The sequence below is a fragment of the Littorina saxatilis genome, linkage group LG11, assembly GCF_037325665.1.
Source record: "Littorina saxatilis isolate snail1 linkage group LG11, US_GU_Lsax_2.0, whole genome shotgun sequence".
NCBI lineage: Eukaryota > Metazoa > Mollusca > Gastropoda > Littorinimorpha > Littorinidae > Littorina > Littorina saxatilis.
The window spans coordinates 16,943,281-16,962,347 of NC_090255.1; the positions used below are offsets into that span (position 1 = coordinate 16,943,281).

At 44.2% G+C, this 19,067-nt stretch overlaps 1 protein-coding gene across 7 annotated transcripts in view; it reads left to right on the forward strand.

Annotated features, from left to right (window-relative positions):
• Nucleotides 1-19,067, forward strand: part of LOC138979885 (ATP-dependent 6-phosphofructokinase-like) — a 50,826-nt gene that overhangs the window by 28,716 nt on the left and 3,043 nt on the right. For 5 of the 7 annotated variants that reach the window (XM_070352642.1, XM_070352644.1, XM_070352646.1 and 2 more), the window contains 6 exons: nucleotides 48-291; nucleotides 731-895; nucleotides 1,991-2,055; nucleotides 12,224-12,262; nucleotides 14,347-14,558; nucleotides 18,086-18,191. In XM_070352642.1, the coding sequence (XP_070208743.1) occupies nucleotides 48-291; nucleotides 731-895; nucleotides 1,991-2,055; nucleotides 12,224-12,262; nucleotides 14,347-14,558; nucleotides 18,086-18,191 (831 nt within the window). The remainder of the gene's footprint in view (nucleotides 1-47; nucleotides 292-730; nucleotides 896-1,990; nucleotides 2,056-12,223; nucleotides 12,263-14,346; nucleotides 14,559-18,085; nucleotides 18,192-19,067) is intronic. The other 2 variants (XM_070352643.1, XM_070352649.1) reach the window with 1 other exon arrangement.

The following is a 19,067-nucleotide window of genomic DNA, read 5'->3' on the forward strand; positions in this document are numbered from 1 at the left end:
GGCCAAATGCCAGAACTTCTCTTGATAAGCATTTTGATTCTGTTCAGGCAACTTGCTTCCGATGTGAGTATGGGTGGCATCGCGGAGAAACTGCGAGAGTTCAAGATTGACGGCCTGCTGATAGTGGGCGGCTTTGAGGCGTTCCACAGCCTTTTCCAGCTGTACCAAGCGCGAGAGCAGTACCCTGCCTTCTGTATCCCCATGTGCGTCATCCCCTGCACCATCAGCAACAACGTTCCCGGCACAGACTTCTCTCTGGGAGCCGACACCGCCCTTAACGAGATCAGTGATGTAAGTGCAATCAAGTGTACAAAACACTCAAATTACAGTCTTTTATGGACCATCCAAGGGAGCAAAAGTTGAAAGGATGAGAGTCGCTTGTTCATTTCAATGCTTGTTATTCTCTCAGATGCCAGGAGATTGGTTCGGCGTAACTCTCACCTTATTGCACATGTCATATGCATTAGGAGCATCCAAGGGATCAACCTAAAGCGATCCTTATAGAAAGGTGGTCGGATTATGTAGGATAAAGAACCTGATTAGGAAGCCTTTGGGATTTATGTCCCTTTTTTCCAAACAATATCACAAATAGTTGTTGTTTTCTCTTTTCACTGAGCAGTTATTTCTTTTAATGAACTATTTTTCTCTTTTCACTGAGCAGTTATTTCTTTTAATGAACTATTTTTCTCTTTTCACTGAACTGTTTTCTCTTTTCATCGTCATTTTGCAGATCTGTGATCGCATCAAGCAGTCAGCCACTGGCACAAAGCGCCGTGTCTTCGTAGTGGAGACTATGGGGGGTTTCTGCGGTTACCTAGCAACCATGAGTGGTCTGGCAGCAGGTGCCGACGCTGCTTACATCTACGAAGACAAGATCACAATCTCCAAACTCAGGGTTTGTGTTTTCATTGGAACTGATGGAACTGATGAATTCTGTTTTTTATGGGTGTGGAAGAGTAGCTTTTCCTTGCAAATACTGAGGCAAACAAACCCATTGGCAGGCCAATCACCAGCGAGCCGCGTGTCTCCATACATGGTTGGCTCGAACAGAGTTGTTTTTACGAACATCGTCTATTGTATATTGGAGCCTGCCATGGAAGGACACCTTTGGGACAAGACAAAATGTCCTTACATTTAAGGTGGCATCTCACCACCATTTTTTGGGGGTACAAATTAATGGAAATAGTGACAGAGGGCTTTCCTCTCCTGTGAATTGTTTGCTTTGACTGTTGCTTACGATTGCTATGCCTGACTGATTACACATTGACTGTGTGACTCACGATTGCTTTCACTGTTGCTTAAGATTGCTATGCCTGACTGATTACACATTGACTGTGTGACTCACGATTGCTTTGACTGTTGCTTAAGATTGCTATGCCTGATTGATTACACATTGACTGTGTGACTCACGATTGCTTTGACTGTTGCTTAAGATTGCTATGCCTGATTGATTACACATTGACTGTGTGACTCACGATTGCTTTGACTGTTTGACTGAAGATTGCTGCGGCTGTTTGACTGAAGATTGCCATAGCTGTTTGACTGAAGATTGCCATAGCTGTTTGACTGAAGATTGCCATAGCTGTTTGACTGAAGATTGCTGTGGCTGTTTGACTGAATATTGCTGCGGCTGTTTGACTGAAGATTGCCATAGCTGTTTGACTGTAGATTGCCATAGCTGTTTGACTGAAGATTGCTGTAGCTGTTTGACTGAAGATTGCTGTGGCTGTTTGACTGAAGATTGCCATAGCTGTTTGACTGAAGATTGCCATAGCTGTTTGACTGAAGATTGCCATAGCTGTTTGACTGAAGATTGCCATAGCTGGTTGACTGAAGATTGCCATAGATGGTTGACTGAAAATTGCCATAGCTGTTTGACTGAAGATTGCCATAGCTGTTTGACTGAATGCTGTGGCTGTTTGACTGAATGCTGTGGCTGTTTGACTGAATGCTGTGGCTGTTTGACTGAAGCTTTCTGTGGCTGTTTCAGGATGATGTATTCCACCTGAAGGACAAAATCCTCAACGCCGGAGTCCAGAGAGGTCTCATTCTCAGGTCAGTCACCTGATGCAGGGTTTAGCAACCTTATTTCATTCAAAGTTAAAGAGTCACATTTAAAACTTAGTTAATTGGCTTTTGAAAGAATGAGGATTGGCTTTTGAAAGAATGAGGCAGTATGGTGGTTGTCATCATCACCATCATCATGGTCATCATCATCATGGTCATTGTCATCCTCATTGTCATTATCGTCATGTCAACATCATCATCATGTTTATAAGTATCATCACCATGTTCATCATCATCATGGTCATCATCATCATGATCATCATCATGGTCATCATCATCATGGTCATCATCATCGTCATCATTATCATCATCATGGTCATCATCATGGTCATCATCATCATGGTCATCATCATCACCATGGTCATCATCATCATGGTCATCATCATGGTCATCATCATCATGGTCATCATCATCATCATGGTCATCATCATGGTCATCATCATGGTCATCATCATCATTATCATCATCATGGTCATCGTCATCATCATCGTCATCAGTTCCTTGACTTGAACAATCACCAGGGGGTTTCAGGGCAGAAGAGGCAGAAACAAGGCGGTTATAGAAACATTGGTACCTGTGATGAAAGGACACCCTTTAGACCAACCAAAAGTGTCCTTATATTGCAGGTGGCCTGTCATGAGAGGTATATTGTGGTCAGGATACTAGTCTAGGGGACAATAGAAGGTTTCCTTTTCTGCGAGGTGTCCTCCCAGGTACCACAGTACGGTCCAGCCCAGGGGCCAGTTTCATAAGCCAGAAACACAGTCGACCAACTGCAGTTGTCCGAGAGAACCACAGTAATCCGACGTTATCGGGTTTCACAAACAAAATTTCAGTCGGCCGACTGCGGGTCGTCTCACCGCAAGTCGGCCAAACACGGTGATGCTCTCCCCCCAACACTGTGTTCGGCTTACTGCGGTAAACCGAAAATAAATGTAATTATCCGCACAGTCAATGGCAGAATGCTCACACTTTTTTGGATTGTGAGCCAAACCTTCTGATTGTTCTTCGAAATGTATCAATCATGACGCAGTAATTCAGGAGACAAGTCAGGGTTATGTCTTGAAGACGTCACATTATGGCGTAAGAGGGTTAGACGTCACGCGAAGGAATTATACTGAAAGTCTCGGTCATTGTTATTTTGAGCGGGCCGAGACTTGTTTTTTCTTTGAAATCGGCCATTTCCATGTGCGAATGAGCAAACGGAAGTGGTAATGTTGCTAAATTTAGCCCTCGACTTGGCCATTCGGATTACTGTACTCGACTGCGGTTGTCCGCGGGTGACGGTGATTCGCTCATGAAACGCGCTTTTCGGTGACCCGGCGATCAACCACAGATCCATCTTTTACCACCCCAGACAGTGTCCCCTGATGTGCAATGTACGTCACATCTGTCCTTACTCGAGCCTTCCTCTTGGTGACACTATGTGTAAGGCTCAACAGTGACCCCTCCATGGTACCTTGAACCTCTCACTTTTGATTCTCTTTTTTTCTCTCTCTCGTATGATGTCATATCCCACTTTTTCTCTCTCTCGTATGATGTCATATCCCACTTTTTCTCTCTCTCGTATGATGTCATATCCCACTTTTTCTCTCTCTCGTATGATGTCATATCCCACTTTTTCTCTCTCTCGTATGATGTCATATCCCACTTTTTCTCTCTCTCGTATGATGTCATATCCCACTTTTTTTCTCTCTCGTATGATGTCATATCCCACTTTTTTTCTCTCTCGTATGATGTCATATCCCACTTTTTTTCTCTCTCTCGTATGATGTCATATCCCACTTTTTTTCTCTCTCTCGTATGATGTCATATCCCACTTTTTTTCTCTCTCGTATGATGTCATATCCCACTTTTTCTCTCTCTCGTATGATGTCATATCCCACTTTTTCTCTCTCTCGTATGATGTCATATCCCACTTTTTGTTATTAAAGTTGGGGCAGCACTGTCACAGCCTTATTTTTCAATCCAATTCATTGACATTTTTGGTCAAGCGTTCTTTGCTTCAGTTTGGAATCCAACATAATTAAATGACATATTCTTACTCCGAATCACATAATTTATATGCATTGACTTAGTCTGAGATGCTTATCGTCTGAAAAAAACGCTTGCCGTCAAATTAAGGGAAGCAACCCTTTTAGAAAAACACTGACTCAGTGAGTTAGTCAGTTGGTTATTTTACATGGGTTGTCCCCCCTGCCGTAGGTGGCGCTACCGCCAATATCCGGCGTGATCACACGTGGACATATCATACGACTTTTTCAGCTCAGCGGATCAGGTCGTCGAATTTTTCGCTTCGGTGATTTTGCCTTTTGCCTTTGAGCTTGAGGTTTCCTGTCACCTGCCGTCAACTGTTTTCACCTGTTGGGTGAGAGATCATTCTTGTTTGGTTTTGATTTTGATTTTGGCTTTGGTTTTCGACCACATTTTACGTTCCTGCTGGTATTAATATTACTTAGCAGCACGTGTTTACTTTTTTCACTCAGCTTTGGCTGACACTGATAAGGGCGACAGGTCGAGTCTCAAGGTCAAGAGCACTCCTAGTAAAGGTTCTTCTAAAGCAAAGAATAAGAAGCCGGCGGAGACACTTGTTCATCTTTCTGATAATGATAACAATACCATTTTTGACTCACATGCGAAGCAAAAGTGAGTCTATGTACTCACCCGAGTCGTCCGTCCGTCCGTCCGTCCGTCCGTCCGGAAAACTTTAACGTTGGATATTTCTTGGACACTATTCAGTCTATCAGTACCAAATTTGGCAAGATGGTGTATGATGACAAGGCCCCAAAAAACATACATAGCATCTTGACCTTGCTTCAAGGTCAAGGTCACAGGGGCCATAAATGTTGTCTAAAAAACAGCTATTTTTCACATTTTTCCCATTTTCTCTGAAGTTTTTGAGATTGAATACCTCACCTATATATGATATATAGGGCAAAGTAAGCCCCATCTTTTGATACCAGTTTGGTTTACCTTGCTTCAAGGTCAAGGTCACAGGAGCTCTTCAAAGTTGGATTGTATACATATTTTGAAGTGACCTTGACCCTGAACTATGGAAGATAACTGTTTCAAACTTACAAATTATGTGGGGCACATGTTATGCTTTCATCATGAGACACATTTGGTCACATATGATCAAGGTCAAGGTCACTTTGACCCTTATGAAATGTGACCAAAATAAGGTAGTGAACTACTAAAAGTGACCATATCTCATGGTAGAAAGAGCCAATAAGCACCATTGTACTTCCTATGTCTTGAATTAACAGCTTTGTGTTGCATGACCTTGGATGACCTTGACCTTGGTCAAGGTCATGTAAAGGTCAAGGTCAAGCATGTGAGTCGTATGGGCTTTGCCCTTCTTGTCTCTGGTTGTATTTCTCCTCCGGGAGATTCTAGCGTTGTGTTAGCAACTCAGTTGACTTCTCAGGCCATTTTGCAACCGGCCATTTTGCAACCGGCCATTTTGCCACCAGATCATTCTACTCTGGTGGCATTGTTATTTGCATCTTTGCTTTCAGAAATACGTTCCATGGTGGCTTCAGAGAGAAAGTCTTCTCCACTCGGCATCTCCTGCCTTCCCCCCTCTGTGGGTGATAGACGTTCAATGGCGTCGTTGACCTTTCCTTCGGCTACGGTCGGCAGTGGTGCTGCTTCCGCCTCGTCCACCAGCGCTTCCGGTCTTGGCTCGGCGATGATGTCACATTCTTCTGGTTCAGACCTGCCTTACAGTGTGCATGTTCCGGGTAGTGCCGGAACTCACACGACTTGGCATTCTCCCCTCGGGGAAGGGTCTCTCCTTGACTGGCTTCTACCGTTCTAACCTCTTACGAGACGTGGTTCGGATATGCATGCCTCTACCGTTCTAACCTCTTATGAGACGTGGTTCGGATATGCATGTCCCTTCGGGGACTCAGTCAATGCATGGTCACTCCATGCAAGGTATGTGTGTTCCCACTTCATCAGTCGATTGCGTGCGCTTCGCAGATGGACAGGAACACGGACTGGCCCTCAGGCATGGCTTCCGGCCACAGTCCACGCAACAATTGTCACGTCCGGCTTCGGCCACAGTGACTTTCGCACTTCCGGTTGATGATGCACAACCGGAAGTCGCTACATCTTCGTACCACTCCCCTCTGCTTCGGCACGGGCTGGTACAAGCTAACATGCGGTCAGTAGAGCCTACCGTTTCCGGTTACGCCAACTGCACTGCTGTGTCTGGGAACGATGACTACGGACATGGTATGCCCAGTCAAGCTCCCTCTGGGCCGCCTTCTTTGGGAGTTATAGTTCTTCTTCTTCTGCGTTCGATGTTGATGGCCGTGCTAAATCCTCAGACCAGTGTCTGCCAGGAAGTCCGCAGTCTTGCGCAGTTCGTCGGCAGGACCCCGGGAGTTATAGTGACTCTGCTTCCGTGCTTGACTTTCAGTCAAATACAGATGAGTCCGTACGTACAGCATTTCCGTCCAAGCTTTGAGTAGCCATCGAACTTGTGGCGGAAGTCACATCGCGGTATTTTCCCGAAGGTGCGTCCTCATCGACACCATCTGCCTTCGTCCCGCCTTCGGCGGCTGATGATTTTCAGGCAGCAAAGGATGATTCTCAATACTTCCGGTTTGAAGAATCTCTTTCGGTGGCTATTCACATGGCTCATCTGTTGGCTAAACCCTCTCCTCCGGGCAGCGGTTTAGCACAGGTGCCTGTTCCTCTGCTGTTGGCCCATGCTGAAGCTCCTCCTTCGGCGGAGCCGTGGTTAGCATCACAACAGCAGGCGGAGTCTTTCAAGCCTATATAACGATCTATAAGAAGCTGACGCTGCCTAGGCAGTCTCGCAATGTTATAGCATCGTTCGCACTTCCCAAGGCAACACTTCCGGTCCCTCCGGAACTTGCTCCTCTTCTCACCAAACCGGTGACCAAGAATTAGGGCGTCTCTTACAATGATGCTACTCTTCCCTCTCTTGAGGAATTGGGTCGTTTATCATTAGAGCTGGCCTCAGTGTCTGAGACAATCATGCGTGCGCTGTCTCTCACACTAGCGGATTCTCTTGTTCCTTTTACTCTCAGTAAGGAACAAAATCCTGAGGACATTACTACTCTACTCTCGACATTGGCCTTGATCAATGCGGAGCAGATGAAGATCGGGGCACATGCAGCTGTACACAATTTCCGTACTTAGCAGTCATGACTTGTTTCTGGCTAATTCTCAGTTCTCCGACGAAGCTACGCTGTCGGCTCTCAGGTCGTTACCGTTCGTCAAAGGGTCTCTTCTTGGTCATCTGGCTTTAGATGCTCGCAAGAGAGAGATTCAAGAGAACAGAGATAGGGAGTTTTACGAGCTTCTCACTTCAGGGTGTGAAGCCGAAACCTCAACAGCAGAAGCATTCTGGCTTCGCGCCTACCTCGACGACTGGCTCATCTTGAGCCAGAGCGAGGCGGTTTGCTCACAGCACACTCTGGCTGTTGTTCAAGAGGCTCACCTTTTGGGTTTCTCGATCAACAGCACGAAGTCGGAGCTCACTCCATCTCAGATCTGGGCATGACGCTTGATACGATCGCTTGGTGCGTTCGTCCCTCTCGGAAGAAAGTGGACAAACTACAAGCATCAATCAGCTCCACTTTGGAGAACCAGCGAGCAACCATTCGTTCACTGACCTCTATTCTTGGCCAGATGGATTCAATGGCGGCGCTGGTTCCTCTGGGGAGAGTACACAAGAGACCTTTTCAGCTTGCTCTAAAAATCTCTTGTAGACTTCCCTGTCACCAGGAACGCTCTAATCCCTCTCCAGAACTGGTTCCACGCCACGACTCTTCCGTGAATGGAATCAGAATGGATCGGTCGGGGCGTTCCGATCATGTTGCCTCCTCCCGACATAGACCTTTTCACAGATGCGTCTCTGTCGGGATGGGGTGCCCACACGGCCCTCCTCATGGCTTCAGGCCAGTGGGCACCACTCCAAAAGCTCTGGCATATCTGCCTGCTAGAGCTGGAGGCAGTGGCTCTTGCACTAGCGGAGTCTCAACACTCTGACAGACGCCCTCAGTCTTTCAGACCGCGTCCTACAGTCAGAATGGACCATTTCTCACAGCGCGCTTCTTCGTCGGTGGTCTATAGTGCAGAAGCCGATGGTAGACCTCTTTGCGACCAGGTTCTCAAAGAGGCTACCGGTCTTTGTGTCCCCCTTCCCAGATCCAGAAGCTTGGGGAAACCAACGCACTGGAAATCTTCTGGAAAGGACTGGAGGCATACGCATTTTCCCCCTTCCTGTTTCTCGAACGAGTCATCTGGAAGGCGGACTTAGGAAAGCCGTCACTGCTTCTGGTCGCCCCGCTTTGGCCAACTCAGGCATGGTTTCCGGACCTGCTTCGGCTGGCGCACGGGCCACCTATTCCTCTTGCTCTGGCAAAAGGAGAGTTGGTCCAGCCAAGAACGGGGATTCAGCACGAAGAGACTCAGCTGCTCAACCTTCACGCGTGGAGGTTGTTCGGTCAGCATTGAGACGCTCGGGTGCAACGGACTTGACTTTTGACTTGATTCAAAAGGCTCACAGAGCATCCACCTCTTCGGTGTATGCTTCTCATTGGACAGCATGGTCCAAGTGGTGTCTGGAGAAAGGCTTGAGCGCATGGTTTCCGGACCTGCTTCGGCTGGCGCGCGGGCCACCTATTCCTCTTGCTCTGGCAAAAGGAGAGTTGGTCCAGCCAAGAACGGGGATTCAGCACGAAGAGACTCAGCTGCTCAACCTTCACGCGTGGAGGTTGTTCGGTCAGCATTGAGACGCTCGGGTGCAACGGACTTGACTTTTGACTTGATTCAAAAGGCTCACAGAGCATCCACCTCTTCGGTGTATGCTTCTCATTGGACAGCATGGTCCAAGTGGTGTCTGGAGAAAGGCTTGAGCGCGGTCTTGCCGCGTTCAGTTCATGTAGCCAATCATCTGGCTTTCCTTTCTTCACAAGGCAGTTCTGCTGCTTCTCTCAAGTTGAGACGTTCTGCAATCTCTTCTACTTTGAAGCAGATTGGTCGTTCCATCAATGGTGGAGTTATTTCGGGTGTCATCAAGGGCGCTGCCCTGAGCGAAGCCCGAGACCGCACTCCAGTTCCTAAGTGGGACCTGTTCTTGGTCCTTGGTCCTTGAGACGGGCGGGGATGAAGCTCAGTCGGTAGCGCGCTGGATTTGTATCCAGTTGGCCGCTGTCAGCGTGAGTTCGTCCCCACGTTCGGCGAGAGATTTATTTCTCAGAGTCAACTTTGTGTGCAGACTCTCCTCGGTGTCTGAACACCCCCGTGTGTACACGCAAGCACAAGACCAAGTGCGCACGAAAAAGATCCTGTAATCCATGTCAGAGTTCGGTGGTTTATAGAAACATGAAAATACCCAGCATGCTTCCTCCGTATGGCTGCCTAAATGGCGGGGTAAAAAACGGTCATACACGTAAAATTCCACTCGTGCAAAAAACACGAGTGTACATTGGAGTTTCAGCCCACGAACGCAGAAGAAGAAGAAGAAGGTCCTTGATTTCTTCAGACCTGTTTACCCTTACGATTTTGGCGTAATTTATTACGATTTTCTGCAAAAAATACGCCATTCCGCTATCCCTGTCAAGACTACGATTTTCATAAATAAAAAAATGTAAAAAAAAAAATTTTATTTTTATTTTTTTTATTTTTTTTTAATCAATTCAATTGGCATTGTTTTTTTCAATGGCAAAATGGGGTGAAAAAGCACAGGACTGACCAGAGATCATGTCTGTCTGATGAGACGCTGGAGAGCCTTATTCTAGTGGTGAAGTCTCGCCCTCACTCATTCGGCAAGCGCAAGTACAGTAGAGAAGCGCTTGACACACTGAAAAAGGCCTACTACGAGCAAAAGAAAAAGAATCAGTGATGCATGTGCTTTTGATGGGATCTTCTTTGAAATTATGATGACTACAAAAACTGACTGATGTGTTTTGTTTGTAAATGATGGATATATGTGCATGATTGCGTTTCGCAGACACAGTTGTCATGTGCCGCGGCGTTGTAATTGGCGACGAATGCTGGATGATTACTATTTTTGTGCCAGGATTACTATTTTTGGAACTGAGCATTACTCCAAAACACTTATGGGGGTAAACAGGTCTGTTTCTTGCTTTCTCCCGACTTTGAGCCGTTACAAACAGCAAGTGTGACCAATCTGACTAGAACGGCGCTCTTTCTCCTGTTACTCGCTACGGCATGTAGAGGCAGCGAAGTTCATGCTATTTCCGGTCGCCCCGAAGATATCACACATGGGGCTGACGGCTCTATTTCTCTCAGGTTTCGCCCTGGCTTCCTGGCCAAGAACCAGAGACCAGATCACCCTTCACCGGTCCTGTCTATCAGACCACTTAGCCAGATCCTAGCAGCAGATGACTGATATGGTTAACTGCCCGGTTAGAGCTCTTGACCTTTACCTTCGGCGTACACAGCCCATTAAAGCTAAGAATCAAAAGCTGCTGTTCATTTCGGTGAACACCAAAAAAGAGAAAGATATTTCTAAACTTACTCAGACTCGGTGGATCTCTTCGCTCATCAGGCAGGCATATGAGTGGTCTCACACCGAGAAAAAGGGTGGGGGGGGGGCACTCTGTCCTCCCTCTGACCAAGGCTCGGGTGCACGAGCCTAGAGCTTGGGCTTCCTCCTTAGCTGTTCTTCGTTCTCGATGAATGGAGGAAGTTCTACACACTGCCTACCGGAAATCTGAAGATGTTTTCATCAATTTCTATGGACAAGACATCACCGGCATGTGCCAAAGGGGCCTAAGGTATACTATAGGTTCCCTCCACCAGGTTTTTGCTATCTGCATATATGTGATTCGGAGTAAGAATATGTAATTTAATAGAAAATTTTAATAATAAATTTTCATTTGATTAATATACTTACCCGAATCACATAGTGAATTCCCTCCCTGCCATCCCCGCACTATAGTTTCTATGTATTCTTTAAGTCGTATGATATGTCCATGTGTGATCACGCCGGATATTGGCGGTAGCGCCACCTACGGCAGGGGGGACAACCCATGTAGAATAACCAACTGACTAACTCACTGAGTCAGTGTTTTTCTAAAAGGGTTGCTTCCCTTAATTTGACGGCAAGCGTTTTTTTCAGACGATAAGCATCTCAGACTAAGTCAATGCATATATGTGATTCGGGTAAGTATATTAATCAAATGAAATTTTTTTTTTAAATTTTCGATTAAACAAGCTCAAAAATCAAGAAAAAATGTTGTATGCAAATTAGGTTTATTTGGCCTGCGTTACTAAGACAATGTGTCAGAGCTGTCTTGGTCGCAGAGTTTTGGCCAATCTATGATTTACTAGTCATGGTTGGAAAAAAATGCAGTGTTTTCATTTTTGAGTCACTTGAGAAAAAGTGACTCTATGTAATCGGTCAGTGTTAGTCTGTCCGGCCGGCCGTCCGGCCGGCCGGCCGTCCGTAGACACCACCTTAACGTTGGACTTTTCTCGGAAACTATCAAAGCGATCGGGCTCATATTTTGTTTAGTCGTGACCTCCAATGACCTCTACACTTTAACGATGGTTTCGTTGACCTTTGACCTTTTTCAAGGTCACAGGTCAGCGTCAAAGGAAAAATTAGACATTTTATATCTTTTCTCGGAAACTATCAAAGCGATCGGGCTCATATTTTGTTTAGTCGTGACCTCCAATGACCTCTACACTTTAACGATGGTTTCGTTGACCTTTGACCTTTTTCAAGGTCACAGGTCAGCGTCAAAGGAAAAATTAGACATTTTATATCTTTGACAAAGTTCATCGGATGTGATTGAAACTTTGTAGGATTATTCTTTACATCAAAGTATTTACATCTGTAGCCTTTTACGAACGTTATCAGAAAAACAAGGGAGATAACTAGCCTTTTCTGTTCGGCAACACACAACTTAACGTTGGGCTTTTCTCGGAAACTATAAAAGTGACCGGGCTCAAATTTTATGTGAACGTGACTCATTGTGTTGTGAATAGCAATTTCTTCCTGTCCATCTGATGCCTCATATAATATTCAGAACTGCGAAAGTGACTCGATCGAGCGTTTGCTCTTCTTGTTATTATGTAAGGCCCGCAGATTGACTAAATCTATTGATTTCAATTTACGTCACTTGTTTTTTTTCCGGGTGCACAGATCCGATTCTTGCAACCTTATAGCCAAGAAAACCAAACGGTAACAACCATGTATGTGTGTGTGTGTGTGATCTGTCAACCATGATATGATCTTTGATGTTGATTGGTTTTGCTTTCATCTGATTTTGTGACTTCACTGCTGAATTCTACTGTCATTACTTTGCACGTGTTGTTGATTAGAACAGTATGTGTGTTTGTGGGGAGATCCGAGTGCGTGTGTGTGTGCTTGTGTGTGTGTGTGTGGGGTGCTTGTGTGTGTGTGTGGGGGGGGTGTGTGTGCTTGTGTGTGTTTGTGTGTGCGAGTTTGTGTGTGAGAGATTGTGTGTGAGAGATTGTGAGAGAGAGAGAGAGAGAGAGAGAGAGAGAGAGAGAGAGAGAGAGAGAGAGAGAGAGAGAGAGAGAGAGAGAGAGAGAGAGAGAGAGATGATGATGGAACTTTATTTTTCAAGGATAGAGGTTTAAGGCGACGCCTAATTTTCTTACAACCGGTCCTTACTTCTAATACAAATGTCTAATAAATGATAAACAAGTAAAGCAACATGACAAATAAACAAATTAAACGAACGAACCAGCAAACAATCGACAAGTATGCACAAAATGACAAAGTAAGCAACATACAAATCAAAAGCGAAACATGCAACATGGGGGAGTGAGTGGGCAGTTTGCTTGTTTGCCACACACAAGACAGAAGTTGCAGCACAGGCTTCATGTCTCACCCAGTCACATTATTCTGACACGGGACCAACCAGAAATTTTTTTCATGATCTGTACTATTTTTTGGCCTTTACGTGACTAATTTTGTAAAAAAAATTTTAAAAAAAATAATAAAAAAATTTAAAAGGTCGGTCCTGTTTTTTGGGGGGTCCAAGAGGTCTCCGCGATATAGCCGAATTCGTGATTTAGTGGACCGCGAGTTAGTGGAAGTCTGCCGTATAGCCATCTAGGTAGACATATAATGATTATGCAGAGCTTGTTTAAAACTCTTTAGTGAGGTTAATGATCTTATTACAGACGGAATGGAGTTCCACACCATAGAGCCAGAGAAGGCTTGACTAGTTTTGAACAAATCAATCCTGGGTATTGGTGGTAGAAAATTGATAGACCCGTACCTTTCGGTGACTCTGTGAAATAGGTCCTGAATATAGTTGGGCACTTCGCCATGATATACTTTGTACATCATTACAGTCTTATTAAACTGTAACTGTTTAACTAGCGGCAGGTAGTTTAAATTCTTGAACTTCAAATCAGCTGATAATTGTGGACCATTTAATATGATTTTAGCTGCCCGACGATGTAGACAGTTTAACTTTTTCATGTGAATATCAGAGACGCCATCCCAATGAGTTGATGCGTAATTAATATGGAGAGAGAGTCTGAGAGAGAGAGAGAGAGAGAGAGAGAGAGAGAGATTTTAAAGGAAGTGTAGTGTTTTCTCAACAAAAATAATACAGTCCAATGGATTTATATTAATGGGCACGGGAATGGGGGTGTGTGGAAGGTGAGGGAGAAGTAATTGTATACGTTTTTCCTTTTAGCAAGTGAAGTTGATGTTAATTGAATGTTTAAGCACGATGAAACTTGTTACACTTTTTTTTTCTTCAAATTATTTTGATTTCCAGCAAGTGTTGCACCAGGGTGGAATGTTGAAATGATGCTAAGGACAAACGTATTGGTGACAAAACATATGCCTGCAAATAGGAGTGTTGTATATCATACACTGTAAAGAAAAGTGTGCTCTCTCTCACACACACACACATGCACACCACACACATGCACACAACCCACACACATAGACACACAACCCACACACACACACACCTGCACACACACACACACACACACATACACACACACACACACACACACACACACACACACACACACACACACACACACACACACACTGTGACACACACATACACACACACACACACGTACACACAGTCTGAGTCTGACCACTCACACACCCCAGACAAGTATTTTTATGGAAATCGTGTTCAAAAAGATTATTTTGAAGCAACAGGATTCCTGATTTCCTTAACTTCTGGGACCGAGGTCTTCTATTTGACTTCCAAATTAATTAGAAAACATGATTTAAAATTGTGTTGTTTTTCCTTTGTGTAGGAACGAGTGTGCCAACGCCAACTACACCACCGAGTTCATCAACCAACTGTTCGCAGAGGAAGGCAAAGGCGTCTTCTCTGTACGCATGAACGTTCTCGGACACATGCAACAAGGCGGAGTGCCCTCCCCTTTCGATCGTAACTACGGCACGAAGATGGCCGCCAAGTGTGTTGCCTGGTTCAAAGAGAGGATTGAGACCAACCTAAAGGATGGTAAGAAGACTTTAAGTTTAACCTTCATAGCTCCAACTTTGCAATTTGGCCAAAGCATAAGGCTGTCTTTAATTGGGACCCAAAATTGACTTCACAAAGTCTTTTTGCTGAAAATTCAGTTCCAAATATTCGTTCCATTAAAGGCACAGTGAGCCTCCCGTAAACCATCACAGAGCTCCCCGAGCGTCTACATACAGTACAAGCATACTTCCATTTGAACGCTTACAGAACGGGAACATCCTGGCTGCTTTCTGTCGAGCGTGAGAAATTTTCAAAAAATTTATTTTCGTGGACTTGCTCCTCTACAACAATGGCGTCTCGTTTTGGTGCTGGACGGCTGTTATGGATATTCAATACCGGAAATCACGCCCGGACAGTAAGCCTCCCGTAAACCATCACAGATACTGTCAGGCTTTTACACACATTACAAACACCATTCCATTTGAACGCTCACCAAACGGGAACATCCTAGGTGCCCTACGTAAAGAGCGAGCAATTTTTGAGTCACTTGAGAAAAAGTGACTCTATGTAATCGGTCAGTGTTAGTCTGTCCGGCCGGCCGTCCGGCCGGCCGTCCGTAGACACCACCTTAACGTTGGACTTTTCTCGGAAACTATCAAAGCGATCGGGCTCATATTTTGTTTAGTCGTGACCTCCAATGACCTCTACACTTTAACGATGGTTTCGTTGACCTTTGACCTTTTTCAAGGTCACAGGTCAGCGTCAAAGGAAAAATTAGACATTTTATATTTTTGACAAACTTTTCTCGGAAACTATCAAATTTTGTTTAGTCGTGACCTCCAATGACCTCTACACTTTAACGATGGTTTCGTTGACCTTTGACCTTTTTCAAGGTCACAGGTCAGCGTCAAAGGAAAAATTAGACATTTTATATCTTTGACAAAGTTCATCGGATGTGATTGAAACTTTGTAGGATTATTCTTTACATCAAAGTATTTACATCTGTAGCCTTTTACGAACGTTATCAGAAAAACAAGGGAGATAACTAGCCTTTTCTGTTCGGCAACACACAACTTAACGTTGGGCTTTTCTCGGAAACTATAAAAGTGACCGGGCTCAAATTTTATGTGAACGTGACTCATTGTGTTGTGAATAGCAATTTCTTCCTGTCCATCTGATGCCTCATATAATATTCAGAACTGCGAAAGTGACTCGATCGAGCGTTTGCTCTTCTTGTTAAAGAATTAATTTTGCAGATTGTCTCGAACAGTTTTTGGACCCATCCTGAACTCAGGTCAAAAATGAGTTACTTCCCTTCGGGTCTCATTCTATCGATGTAAACTGGCCATAGCCGTGGATCGATGATTATCAGAATGTTTTTGGACCGTGGTGCGTTTTTGCGCTAGACCTAACTTTTAAAATCTAAATAATAAATTGACAGCTTGTTACACAAGCATTCTTAAATCATAAAAGAATTCTTTTTTCATCAAGACAAGATCAGCACAATTCGAAGTTGTGAAAGTTTGAAAAAAGAAAAGCCCGGAAGCAGGGTCACGCAAGGGTCGTAGCAGACGACGGTTTATGCATATCGCCGTTCCTCTCAACAGTCAAAAGCCACCGCTGAGTTCTTGTGAACCACAGCCGTTTGTTTTGTGCATAAAAACGTGCTATTGTAGATAAGCTCACATCGAGTCGCATTCAAATGACTAACTGACGACTACATTGTGAAAAAGGGAAACTGGATCACACGGGTTCACGATGGCTCAGGGGTAAGATAAACCACGCAAAAATAAATTCTTTGAAAATTGTTCACACTTTACGGAAGGCACCTAGGATGTTCTCAATCGGTGAGTGTTTAAATGAAAGGGTGTTTGTACTGTGTGTAAAAGCCTCACCGTATCTGTGATGGTTTACGGGAGGCTTACTGTGCCTTTAATATCTAGAATATGGTCAATTTTTGTAAAGATTTTAGTCAAGCAGTATGTAAGAAATGTTAAGTCCTTTGTACTGGAAACTTGCATTCTCCCAGTAAGGTAATACATTGTACTACGTTGCAAGCCCCTGGAGCAAATGTTTGATTAGTGCTTTTGTGAACAAGAAACAATTGACAAGTGGCTCTATCCCATCTCCCCCCTTTCCCCGTCGCGATATAACCTTCGTGGTTGAAAACGACGTTAAACACCAAATAAATAAATAAAGAAAGAAAGCCTTTAATATCAGACCCAGTTAATATCAGGCTATATTTCAATTCTGATGTCACGTGCTTGATTTCTTGTCAAAATGTAAGAGTGGCGTTTTAACTTTCATTTTGACAAAAATAGAGTTATTTGGTCTGGTAGTTTAAAAGATATATAAGAAGCTGAAGACTGGAACTAAGCTTTTGTGGGGCTGGTAGTATTTGCAAGAGTCCGATAGAAATATAGAAGTAGAACAGAGGGCTGCAAGGGTTAATCAGCGTTGTGTTCGTCACTGACATACTGTTGGCAATGATTACAGCACTATCCGTAATGAGAGAACACCCTGGGACCAGCCTATCATGGTTGGTTTTCATTGTCTGCAGAAAAACAGTGGCACCCCTCTCTTCAGCCCTTGAAAAATCTGACAAAGTTACGTTATATAAAGAAGGTAGTTTGAAATAAGGTAATGAACAGAATGTCTCAACAAGGGAGGGCTTAAACAGGGTGATCTTTTTTAACAAAAGGGGTCTTAACACTTTCGCGACGGGCTGCGACTGGAGTCGTGGCAGTCGAACATCGTGCACAAACGGGACGCGCCTACAGTCGTTTTAGTGGTACAAGGTAGAAGACTCGAGTTTGCTTCCCCATTTTGATGAGGCCCCTTAGAGTTTTGATGCTGGGCGGAAATTTCTCGTGTTAGAAATATAACAACCACTTTCGTGGTTTTGCTGAAATTTAAGTTTCGAAGAAAAACAAGGATAGAAGGGGACGCTTGTCGAGGGAAGACATTTTGCGCTTGTTAGATCTGGACAATCCTGACGATCCTGCTGACATAGACTCTGACCAGTCTTTTTTGCCACATGAGAGCGAGGAAAGCAGTGATAGTGATGCAGAAAGTGTACCAGTGAACCAAACGGGATGAATTAAGGCAGAGGGGGGGTTGTACTGTCTTTGTTGATAGACCAAGAGATAACAAAGGGTGTCTATTTTGGAGTTTTTCTCTCCTAAGGGGCCTCATGTTACAGACACCCTGGTTCCATGATCAGAGTTTGTTGATTCAGTGTAGAATTGTTGCTTTTTTTATGACATAATTGAACCAAATAACCAGCCTTTTTGTCTGGCATTGTTTTTTTTTTGAAATTGCATGAAATAGAGAAAACTCCATTGAGCAAACCAAAAGAAATATAGTTTTCAGAGCGTTTGCAATCTAACCTTTCCTACCCACTGCTGTATGTTGTGTGTAGGGCGAGTCATGGTGAAGAGTCCAGACTGAATAAAATAGAGAAGTAATGCATGAAATAGAGAAAACTCCACTGGGCAAACATAAAGAAATGTAGTTTTCAGAGAGTTTGCAGTCTAACCTTTGCTACCCACTGCTGTATGTTGCAGGGCGAGTGATGGTGAAGAGTCCAGAGTGCTTCGTTTTGCTGGGCATGCAGAAACGTCGGCTAGAGTTCTCGCCTGTCTGTGACCTGGCCATCGACACAGATTTTGAGTGAGTATAGATGCAAGTTGCCTTTCACTGTTGCCATATAGGCATGCCTTAAGTGAAGAACAGCATTCCGTTTTTCAGCAGTATCTGACTTCTTCATCAGTTGCTGAATAGCCATAACGAATGGCTTAAAGGTACACTCCTTCTCATGTAAACAGTCTGACTCACCATCTCAGATGTGGCCAGGCTTTTACATGGGATATGACCATCCCTCCGCTTGGTCACATACCAATAACTAACTGCTTGCTGTGGTGAGTTTTGGAATTTTTTGATGAGTTGATATCACAAAATTAATTATCACAAAATCTCACTGTGCATGGAGGGAGCACCCAGTCTGTTCATTTTTGGTATGTGACCAAATGGAGGGGTGGTTTTATTCTATGTAAAAGCCTTTTCAGATCTGGGATAGTGAGCCGGACTGTTTACATGAGAAAGAGTGTGTTTTTAAGCAACTGACAAAGAAGTCATATACTGCTGATAAAAGTACTGCTAATATGGTGCTACCTGCTATTAAAAGGACATGATTGCCATAAGCCCACATTTCTTTCATTGTAGGTGTCCATTGTTAGTTAGGAGGCTGGATATAAGTAAATATGAGAAAAATGTTTTATGGAGATAAACCGCAAATTTCTGCAAGGGGAAACACCTCATGACCTCATGGTGTGAGGACGAACTGATGAAATGACCTACAATACAATACAACGTTGTTATCTGCATGTGGTTTGCAAATAGAAATGTGTCTATGGGTACCCTATTTTGCAGCAACTGTGTACAGAAATGTGTCTATGGGTAACTTATTTTGCAGCAACCGTATACCAAAATGTGTCAATGGGAACCCTATTTTGCAGCAACCATAGACAGAAATGTGTCTATGGGTAA